This window comes from Verruconis gallopava (genome assembly GCF_000836295.1).
Source record: "Verruconis gallopava strain CBS 43764 unplaced genomic scaffold supercont1.59, whole genome shotgun sequence".
NCBI classification, from domain to species: Eukaryota; Fungi; Ascomycota; class Dothideomycetes; order Venturiales; family Sympoventuriaceae; genus Verruconis; species Verruconis gallopava.
Window position 1 is genome coordinate 25,803 of NW_015622195.1, and position 10,467 is coordinate 36,269.

A 10,467-nucleotide genomic window follows, 5' to 3' on the forward strand; every position below is an offset into this window, starting at 1 on the left:
TCCAAGGTCCTGCTTGCAAAACTCCCAGGAGATTTGATGTACTCAAAACGCCTTTAATGTCGTCCACTTGGAATGGCGAGGTGGATGACAAGGGCCAAAGGACGGTGTCCTGTTGGACGAGTATCAGGCCAAACCCCCGGAACTCATCTCGAGGATTCTGCTCCAACGAGAACTTAAATTCGTGCAGGATTTCTGACGTATAATCTCCGACCAGAGTGTGCTGTCATTTCACACGTGATATGTCCAGATTATACTCAACAAAATATACTTAATATATTTAATATACTCGGCACATAGCTACCCTGTGATTTCTTAGATTACGTGGTGGTTTCGTAGCCCAATAGTGAGACATTACTAAGATGGTAAGAAGCGGATGGATCCAATCGCGCCGCTGTTGGATGCTACCAGTTCTGGATATCGAAGACCAGGAGAGAATGCCACAGAGCATCCGCTTCGAAAAAAAAGGGGGAGAAGAGAGGGGGAGAGAGGGAGAGGGGGGGGGGGGGGGGCACGGAAGAGTGGGACAAGTTGAGTAAGATGCCTAAACTTCCTCTTTTAAAGTAAACCTTTTGTAAGATGTTTTCACAAAAGCAATCAACCGAGATTTTCCTCTAAGCAATTTTGCCTTCATACTCTACCATCTCTCGCATGTCCCAAGCAAAATTTTAAGTGTTGAACTTTGAGCATTAGCTCAGAATGGCAGAGCATCAGTTCACATCAACGCCCAAGACATCTCTTCAATAAAGAGCAAAAAGGTTACCACCATTTTCGACCCTCCCAACGTCGACTTAGCCTTGGTAACAACACTATAAACACACAGGGCTGTCCGGTAGACAGCCCTGGAATAGTGTTCGTAGGCATGTACATGTCCCGACCATTCATCTCCACTATAGGGATAACAGAGAGGACGTTGACCAGATCAATTAGTTCATAACCTTAAAGTGAGTGCGGAAGAGAATATCCATTCAGCGAGGACTTGCGCTCCTCAACCGTCCTCCGTTCCTCCTCGAGCCAATAAACTTGTGTCTCTTCTTTCCCTGGAACTTTCAAGTGAAGAGGTGGATTTCTCAGTAAGTTCGGGCTGCTCTCCCTACTGGCACCCACCGCTAGACGCTCCAACGTTTGTTGCTCGCAAAATTCCAAGGACGTTTGATGAAGCACTGTGCGAAGAAGATCCGTTGTCAGCATCTCTCGGCATCCCTATCGTTCTGGTACCCAGATTCAGGTCATTAAGGTGAACCAAAGGAAGGTAGGATTGCACGCGCTGGAGTTTGCCTTCAAACGTGGCCACCTGCAAGCCTAATTTGAGCACATCCTCCTTCAGTTGCTTGGTATGTTGTTCCAGCCCGCAGACTGTATCCATGTTACCTGTGTCTGCAATCTTCTTCTCCAGATTTGCGACCTCGTCACTCAGCCTCATTTCAAGGGGAAGTATGTAATGATCATATATCTGTGTGAACCTTTGCTCCGTAGCTTCTACGTGTGAGTCTAATCTTATTTCCAACTCTGAGGTGCTCTCAGGAGTTGTGTCATTTGCTGCGCCGCACTTATGTCTAACCTCAACTTTAGAGCCCATACTTCGCATGGCCTGCTTCAAGGTTGCAAGCTGGGTCAAGAACGACCCCATTTGCTTTCTCGTGTCGTTTAATGCGGCTTCCAGAGATTGCAGCTTCGGTTCTCTGGCTGCAAGCACCTTCGGACTCAGCTGATCGAGTATCTGTTTGGCCAATGGGGCCGAATTGATGATCTGAATCCTGTTTTCCAAACTCTGTATTGCTCCACTTTGGACACGAACCACCTTATCGAGATGTTGGCGTAGCTCGGCGAGATCAGTTTCCTGAAGCTTTTGTATCTGTGCTTGCAAGTGATTTATGTCGCAGTTCACTTTCAGCAATGCCTCACCGGGTACAGATTTAGGGCCAGATTGCAAAGCGTCAACATTGTTGCGTAGCATGCTTGTAGAACTTTCTAAAAAGGCAAGACATCGCATAGTATTCTGGTTTGTTTCTTCCAAGGCTCTAAGACGCATGCCGAGGGCTGCAGGAGTGTGCCCGTGTTTGAGCATGTCATATTCGGTGTCATGTCGGTACCGTTCTTGCAGCTCGAGTAGCTTGACACGCTCAAACATAGTTGCTTTGTGCGGTGTTTGACCTGCTATGTTAGAAGGGTTCGCCACGTCCTCTGGCGGTGGCTTCACATCGTTTAGTAGTTCCTCAACATGCTTCTTAAGATATTCAATATCGGCAAGTGATATCGTCAACTGATCCGACATTCCCTCTACCAGTCTTCTCAAAGCTTGCACATCAATCCACCATGTTTTCATATCACATACTTTCTCTTCGACGTCCCTTTGCACCTCTTCAACCTTGCTTAAAGCTCCCTCGAAACGGTCAAGTTCAGCTTCATGCTTGCCCATCCTCTTCATGATAGCATCCTGTCTATCCATAAGACTCGAATGCTTCTCTTTCCCATTGTTAAATCCTTCCCTATTCAGAGTTTTGACCATGTTTATGTCATGCAGCACTTCGTCCAGCCTCTCCTTGAGCGCATTAACCTCCAGGCTCTTTGCATTCTGCGCAATAAGCTCCTCATAATCTGCACGGGTGTTATTTTGAACATCATTAAGGGTAGAGCTCAATTTGTCGCATCTGGCCTGCACCGCGTCGACAATAGTCTTGTTCGTCTTGATGCCGAGCTCTAATTTACTTTCCAGGGTCCTGTAGCCCACCTTGCAAGTTAAACCAAGTGCTTTCGTATCGTCGATGATCGTCCTTATTTCTTGGTTCAAGGAATCCTTCCACTCTCTCACGGACTTATCTATTTCACTTTTGACCTCATTTAATCTGAGGGTTACGGCGCGAGTCTCATGAAAGAGAGCAGCCACATTTTTGACAAGCTTATCAAACTCGACATTGTTCCCAATCATGGGTGCCATTGACTGGTTTAGACTGTTCAGAACCTGATTTCTTTGTTCTGCCTCTTTCTCTACACCAGATTGAGCCTCGGCTGCTCTCCTTTCGGCTTCCTTAATCTGTTTCCGAAGCGCCTCATCCTCTGCGCTAAGTTGCTCGAAGCGTCGAAGGTGATCCTTCAGAGTACTTGTGACGTCCTTCATCGATGCTTCCAATTCCTGGTTGCGCGTGCTGAGGCGTTCAATACATGCCTGGTGTTCTTTTTCCCGCTGATTCAAGAGTGAGATTTCGTCTTTCAATTCACGTATATCTTTTTCCGATGTGATACAGTTGGGACTGGGCTGTGCAATGAAGAGATCCTTGACGAGGTTGAAAAGCGGTCGTACATTTTCACAAACTTGTTCTTCTGCCTTTTGAACAGCGCGCTCCTGATTCTTAATCTCATTCTCATGAGCTTTCGACGAAACCTCATCAAAGAACCTCAAGCGAGCCTTTTGCCTTGCCCTTAGCTTCTCCAGCACTGCAGACTCGTGTGCGTGATGATATGACGCTTCCATCAATGCTGCTAGATTACTTAAGAATGACGCAGCTCGTTGATCCGGAGTCGGCGAGCTTGCCTCGTCCGCAACTGCTGGCCCGTTTGGGGCAGACGATGTACATGGCGATTGAATAGTTGCGTGCGTTTCTGCACTGTTTGTGGGAGAGTCAAGCGACGGTTGCATGGTCGAGGCTCTTGACCTCATCGCTTGTTTAGAAGTTGCAGTGAATGAAATGCCTGTCGTTTCTGCTTTTGTTATGTCCATGGGCGAGCCTGATTTCGCGTTGCAGTCGCGATTACGGAACGGGCTTTTGTCCCTCGATTTGTCGTAGCTGTGCGTGTGCGTGTCCAGCGCTGGCGTGCGGCCGTCCACTCCCACCCGTGACATCTGACAATCAGGACCTAAGCTATACCTTCGTTTTGCCTTGGCGTCACCTTGACTATTCTGAGGAAGGCGGGTGGCCGAAATTCGATGTCCAGTATGAGCCTTTGGCTCAGTAGAGGGCCCAACCGGCATACGCCCATTTGACAAGCATCCCACAATATGCTGGAGGAAGCAGTTTGCTTCGTCTTTTTGGTTCCTGACACCACACGAGAGCTGCTCCTGATCGAGCCGGCCTCGTTTCAAGCGATCAGTGCTGATCACGTCTGGGGCCGGACGCTTAATCGTGTCCATCGACATCGGTCTGCTGAGGGAGCGTTTGACACAATAGTCATGTCACGGACCGATCACTATAGACGGCTTCAAGGCAAATCAGCTGGCAGCTCGTGTGTGATATTCAACGTCGGTCTTGCGTGAAAGTTAATAAATAGGTAAAGAGCAACAAATTCGTCCGCGACTGGCAGACAAAGCAGCGAGAGAAAGCAAGTGCAAGAGGAGAACGGAAGGAATGAGAGAGAGGGATTCTGAATTAATTTGGTGCACAGTGACGAGTGATACCAAGTTGCCAGTTCATCAAAGCATTTCATATTTCTTGTCCCCTAGAAGACAAGATGTGGTGGGATCTGTAGCGAAAAGGAGAAAGAAGTCGGGAAGACAAAGTAGATAAGAGCGCCACACGTTATGCGTTCGCGCCGTGCCTGGACTCTACGACGATGCCGCGTATAATGCAGGCAGAGGCCCATCGACGGCGTACTAGAGGAAGGGCGAGTCTTTGGAAGGCGTAAAGCAAAATGAAACGACAGGACAGCAACAAAGCCAGACTTACGCTGCGGAGCACGTTGGGCGTGCGCGAATTATTGATAGAGTGGACGTAACTGGGCGGGAGCTCTTGCTAACAGCATGGAGATGGTTCAAACTCGCAATTCACCAGTCACACACACAAACGCAGCCCGCCGTCTCGAAACGATACAACTGCCAGATAGTGTAGAGCGCATGCGATGGCCGATGTGCCGCCGCGACGACACGGTTGAGTGTGGTGATAATGACGACGGGGAGTGTCGAAGGCATAGTCGCTAAGTTATATGAGACCCAGAGCTGTCTCATCTTTTCCTCATCCCGCTTTTCTTTTTCGTCTCGTTTCTTCTTTTGGAGCAGGAGGAATCACCAGCCAGTGTCCACAGGCTGCAGGCTGCTGGGAAGCTTGCCCCCATAGGTCCATCTCTGCAGTCTTTGCTCGTCGCCGCCGTTCCCCGGCCAATAGGATGACAAAGGAGACGCCCAAGGCCGTGAAAGGCGCCTCATGGCCTGCTGAAGAGAACGCGCCTTGGCTGCTCAGGCTGTGCAGGAGCACTGCGATTGTGTGTGCGGGTGATCATGCATATGTCCCAAAGTAGAGGCAGACGGCGAGCTCTTTTGTGTGTGCGTTGGGCTTGCGGACGGCCGGAGACGAACTCAAGGCGGAGAGCTCTTGTCATTGGCCCGCAGCGGTGGGTGCGCTGGCGAAAAAGCCCAAGCGACCATTGATCCACTGCAGGTCAACTTCCCCGTCGCGACCGGAGCCTCATCGCCGTCGCTGCTCTCGTTGCTGAGCAAATTCACCATCATTGTCTACGCGTCTCGTTCACCACCGCTCGTTCCGTCCCGCCCTCACAAGCTCCGCCTTCATCTCTCCCTTTGTCTGCGCGTTGCAGGACGGACCGCACCCACATACTTACATTCGGACATCTGCAAAGATGGCGGCGGTAAGCATTGCACGCACCGCGCGTACCCCAATTCGCTCTATCCAAACCGCGCTGCTGACCTGACGGAACGCCAGAACATCACAACGATCGCCGAGTCACGGACTCTGCTGTCGCTCTCGAACCTAGTGGCCGCGCACTCGCACATCCGCGGCCTAGGTATCGATCCAGACACGCTCGAGCCCAAGTCCAGCAGTCAGGGTATCGTAGGCCAGGAAAAGGCGCGCAAGGCCGCCGGCGTGATCCTGCGCATGGTGCAGGAGGGCAAGATCGCTGGCCGTGCCGTTCTGATCGCGGGTCCGCCGGGCACAGGAAAGACGGCCATTGCGATGGGCATGAGCCAGGAGCTTGGCAAGGACGTGCCGTTCACCATGCTGTCCTCAAGCGAGATTTTCAGCCTGGAAATGAGCAAGACGGAGGCGCTGATGCAGGCCTTCCGCCGCAGCATCGCTGTGCGCATCACCGAAGAGAGCGAGGTCATCGAGGGCGAGGTGGTTGAGATTCAGATTGACCGCAGCGTGACGGGGGGCAACAAGACAGGCAAGCTCACCATCAAGACAACGGACATGGAGACAATCTACGACATGGGCACCAAGATGATTGACTCGATGACTAAGGAAAAGGTTATTGCTGGCGACGTCATCTCCATCGACAAGGCCAGCGGTAAGATCACCAAGTTAGGCAGATCGTACACGCGCTCGCGTGACTACGACGCCATGGGCGCCGACACGAAGTTTGTCCAGTGTCCGGACGGCGAGCTGCAGCAGCGCCGCGAGGTTGTGCACACTGTATCCCTGCACGAGATCGATGTCATCAACTCTCGTACGCAAGGCTTCCTCTCGCTGTTCTCAGGCGACACGGGCGAGATCCGCTCCGAGATTCGCGAGCAGATCAACACCAAGGTCGCTGAATGGAAGGAAGAAGGCAAGGCTGTCATCGTGCCTGGAGTGCTGTTCATTGACGAGGTGCACATGCTCGACATCGAGTGCTTCAGCTTTGTGAACCGCGCTCTGGAGGACGAGATGGCGCCCATCGTCATTATGGCGAGCAATCGCGGCACGTCGCGCATCCGGGGGACGAACTACAAAGCCCCGCACGGCCTGCCCCTCGACTTTTTGGACCGCGTCGTCATCATCAATACGGTGGAATACCAGCCGGAAGAAATCAGCAAGATTTTGAGTATCCGCGCGCAAGAAGAGGAGGTCGATCTGTCCCCCGACGCGCTCGCACTGTTGACCAAGATCGGCCAGGAAGCCGGCCTACGATATGCGAGCAACCTCATCATGACAAGCTTCCTGATAGCGCAGAAACGCAGGGCGAGCAAGGTCGAGCTAGCAGATGTCGAGCGCAGCTTCAAACTTTTCTACGACTCAGGGCGAAGCGTCAAGGTATGCGTTATTCTCGCGATAGCCCACATTATGCACGTGCTAATTTACCGAAATTTGCAGTTCGTCAGCGAGTTTGAGAAGCGATTCATCGGCTCAACGGGCTCCGTCACACTTTCATACACAAACGGCTCCGTCCCTAGTGGTGATGCCATGGAAGTCTCCTAAATACAAATGAAATTCCCGTGCGTTTCTTTTCTTACCGTCACAAAACCCGTCGAAGAAAGAGAATGGGAAAAGGTACTCTTTGACTCAATATACATTATCATGATTGTACTATAATAGACTCTGCCACAATCCTTGTATGTCGGCAGCACATTGTGGACCTTACAGGTTGAGCAGCTCAGCTCCCGCGTCGGCATCAATCTGCGCCCGCTGGCACAAAAGATATTCCTTTTCCGTGGACAATGACCGTGTATGAGGCAGATTAGGCGTGCAGTTAGTGTTCACGAAGCTGAGAGCCATGATCGTTTAGGAACAGCACGCCTCGGGTGATCTGGCGGAAAGGTCTTTTGTTTCCCTTTTTTGACTGCTCCTGCGTTGGACGAGGGCGAGCTGAAAAGGACAGCGATCAGAAACTTCAAGAAGAGACCAAGACCGGAAAGGGAGGGTGCAGTGGGGAAAAGAGGAATCGTTGACTCGTGCTTGAATTCGATGTACAAGCTAGACGGGATCAGATGGTGTCGATTGCCTCTTCGTGTCATCTAGAAATGCCGCTGCTATACTGATGCTGATCCCGATGCTGTAATAAGACCTAAATTTCATACCTTCAGCTGATGTTCTCTTCAATGTGTAATCGCCGGTTGCCCCATTGTCAAGACGAGGCAGAGGGCCCCCGATTGTCCTTCGTGTCTTTCGCCTTTCTCGCCCTTTCCTCGGCAGCCTTGGCCAGAATCTCTCTCCTGCTCAGTCCCTCGGCAGGACTGCCGGCGCCCTGTCCACCAAGCACGAACTCGCCACCGGTCCAGCCGCCCTCGTCGACCAGATCCTCGTCCGTTACGCCGCCGTCGTGCGGGTTGTAGAACTCGTCGTCGCCGAGCGCGCGGCCGCCTCGGCTCCAGTCGTTGCGCTCGACCTCGTCCTCGATCTGCTTGGTCAGGTCCCAGAAGTTGCGGTCGTGGTCGCCCCACACGTTATGACTCAGCTCGTGGCACAGCGTCTTGCGGATGGTCCTGTAGTCGCGGTAGCCGTCGTACGCGTCGGTGCGCAGCCGCAGCTCGATCACCTCGCCGCGGTTGCGGTTCAGCCCCAGCGTGCGCGACTCGTGCGTCGTGTGCATGGCCGGGTCCATCTCCGTCAGGAGCCCGACGCTGAAGCGGTGCTTGCGCATGCTCGCCTTGATGCCCGGGTCGTTGGCCAGCTGCTCCAGAAAGCGCTGCGACCGCTCCGGGTTCGGCAGGTACGCGAGCGGCCTGATCGCGTGAAACGTGTACTGCGCCTCCTCGCCGGCTTTCTTCCAGTCGACTCGTCGGCTGACGGCTGGCGCCTTGCCACTGCGAGCCAGTCGCCGCCGTTGCATCTGTCGCTGGGCTTCCCGGATGGACTCTTGGAGGTCGGCAATTTCCTTTTCGGGAGTCCCGAGAAGCACTATCTTCTTGTTGTGTAGAGAGGTTGCTGATAGAGGAGGGAAAGGGTGCTTGTAGGTTCCCTCCTTGGGTGTAACCATATACTTCTGCCTTGCGGCAGGTATGCCATAGATCTGCGCGACCATCTCTGCGAGATCAGAGAGCGTGCAGTCTGCCGGGACTGTAAATTCATTGGGCCTTCCACGGAAGTGTATTGTGAGACAAACAGTAGGTTCCCTTTCATCGTCGCGGGGCTCGGGTTCGGCCATCATGGAGGTATCTAGAGGTTGAATTGTTTGTGGAGTGTGATCTTCTGTCGCAGGCGCTGCCATTATGGCGGTATTTGAAGATCAAGATATAATGATGGAGAACGTTTCATACTGTGGAAGTGTGGAGGCGAAATCATTCTGTACGATACGATTGTGCAGGCAGAAACAGATGATATAATGCGCGGCTGCATTTGTCAGATCGTGAAGCGGAATCGCCAACTTGGGAATGCCCAATAAGCTGTTCTAGTTCTAGCCTGTGCACAGCCACTGGCTGTGACTAGTTCTGCTTGTAAATTACCCTGCTCTTACTAGAACCTGTCAGAAGAGTGGACTCTGAATGAGGCTAGCGTATTGCCTATTCAGGATACGTGACTACGGGATAGCAGAGGAGCCTGGGGGCGGGTGTGAGAGAACACCTGGCAGGATAGCTTGAGATCAATCAATCCAATCAGACAATATAAGAAACCGACAGCAGACATATTGGTTAGGAATCGAAGAGCTTAGAAAACGAGTAGATCATCTGCAGCAGGTGGAAACGCGCTATTGTTGACACGCCGAGACCTTAACGCGCTAACACGTGACTCGTGCACTATACCCAACCCCATCGGACATCAAGATGGTGGATGGAGAGGAGATAGTGGTGGTGAGCGCTACGGAGGGGGTGAATACTAGGGGGAAGACATGTACAACATCCAAAAAGAAGGACCAAGTAGGAGCATACGCTGCTATCTGTTAGTCTAAGCACATACCAAGTATCACGTGACATAAGCAAATGCTGGCTAGATAAGAGAGGAGAGCCAGGGGTAGGGGACAGGAGAACAACCAGACAATCCATCAGTCAAGACAGCATATAATGAACTAAGCAGGTTTACGATCTCACTTATGCACCATTCATCGTTCCCGTGATTTTCCGCACAGACATTGACATAGCCTGTATATCCTAACTAGGATAGGTCAGGGTGAATAATGAATCAAATTAAATTAAATCAAATCAAATCATATTTCTGAGATCAGTGAAGCATACTGATATACCATTACGTGCTTAGAAATGCATCATCACCGCGCTTACATGACCTATGTTAGAAGTCTATTTTACTATTACGCCCCCCAAAAACATCGGCATACTGCTTTAGTCGTTGCTGGAGCCACTAAAAGAACAGGAAAGTTCTTAGGATCAAATAGTTAAGGTATAGTATCAGAAAATAAAATGAAACTAACTACTAGCATATGCTATAAAAATTTTTAGCTCACTTCACCAATATTACCAGTAACTAACTGTTCATCGCCAGAACTAGCAGTATGACCTGTTTGGGAAATCAAGGAATTAAAATCTACTCCGCTCCATTGACGTAAGGTCACCATTGTGGATACAGTGTGAGGATGATTTTTGCCCAGTACTTTGATCCGGAGCTCCAAACATTGGTTTATTAACTGCAGAGCATCGTCATCTCGGTTTTGACCTTTCCATATAGCTGCAAGGTTAGCCATGCTGATTAGTGTGTGTGGATGCTCTATACCCTGAACTCTAGAACACGCCTCTAGCTCTTTCGCTTGCAGCTCTTCGGCCTCCTTCCACCGCCCTTGATTCCTGTACGTCGACGCTAGGTTGGCCATGCTCGTCAGCGTGTCTGGATGCTCCTCGCCTAGCACCCTCAAACTCGTGTCCTTGACTTGCAC

The 10,467-nt window shown here is 51.3% G+C and overlaps 4 protein-coding genes across 6 annotated transcripts in view; 1 reads left to right on the forward strand and 3 right to left on the reverse strand.

Annotated features, from left to right (window-relative positions):
* Positions 1-541: 541 nt before the first annotated feature.
* Positions 542-4,968, reverse strand: PV09_09246. Of its 2 annotated transcripts, none has more exons than XM_016363274.1 (2): positions 4,659-4,968; positions 542-4,192 (listed from the first exon to the last, which is right to left on the reverse strand). In XM_016363274.1, the coding sequence occupies exon 2, from the start codon at positions 4,130-4,132 to the stop codon at positions 1,091-1,093; it is 3,042 nt and encodes a 1,013-aa protein (XP_016208888.1). In that variant the 5' UTR covers positions 4,133-4,192; positions 4,659-4,968; the 3' UTR covers positions 542-1,090. The 2 variants fall into 2 exon arrangements, with proteins under 2 accessions (XP_016208888.1, XP_016208887.1); XM_016363273.1 differs by having other exon boundaries at positions 542-4,240.
* On the forward strand, positions 4,957-7,733 carry PV09_09247. Of its 2 annotated transcripts, none has more exons than XM_016363275.1 (3): positions 4,957-5,592; positions 5,649-6,959; positions 7,020-7,733. In XM_016363275.1, exons 1-3 carry the CDS (start codon positions 5,566-5,568, stop codon positions 7,122-7,124), a joined length of 1,443 nt encoding a protein of 480 aa, XP_016208889.1. In that variant the 5' UTR covers positions 4,957-5,565; the 3' UTR covers positions 7,125-7,733. The 2 variants fall into 2 exon arrangements, with proteins under 2 accessions (XP_016208889.1, XP_016208890.1); XM_016363276.1 differs by having other exon boundaries at positions 4,957-5,574.
* On the reverse strand, positions 7,166-8,966 carry PV09_09248 (uncharacterized protein). Its single transcript, XM_016363277.1, has one exon. It carries the CDS (start codon positions 8,851-8,853, stop codon positions 7,771-7,773), a length of 1,083 nt encoding a protein of 360 aa, XP_016208891.1. The 5' UTR covers positions 8,854-8,966; the 3' UTR covers positions 7,166-7,770.
* Positions 8,967-10,032: 1,066 nt separating this feature from the next.
* The window catches only part of PV09_09249 (uncharacterized protein), a gene marked incomplete at both ends in the record, with an annotated part of 2,672 nt that continues 2,237 nt past the window's right edge, over positions 10,033-10,467 (reverse strand). Inside the window, 2 exons of the mRNA XM_016363278.1 lie at positions 10,033-10,262; positions 10,308-10,460. Coding sequence (XP_016208892.1) covers positions 10,033-10,262; positions 10,308-10,460 — 383 coding nt within the window. The remainder of the gene's footprint in view (positions 10,263-10,307; positions 10,461-10,467) is intronic.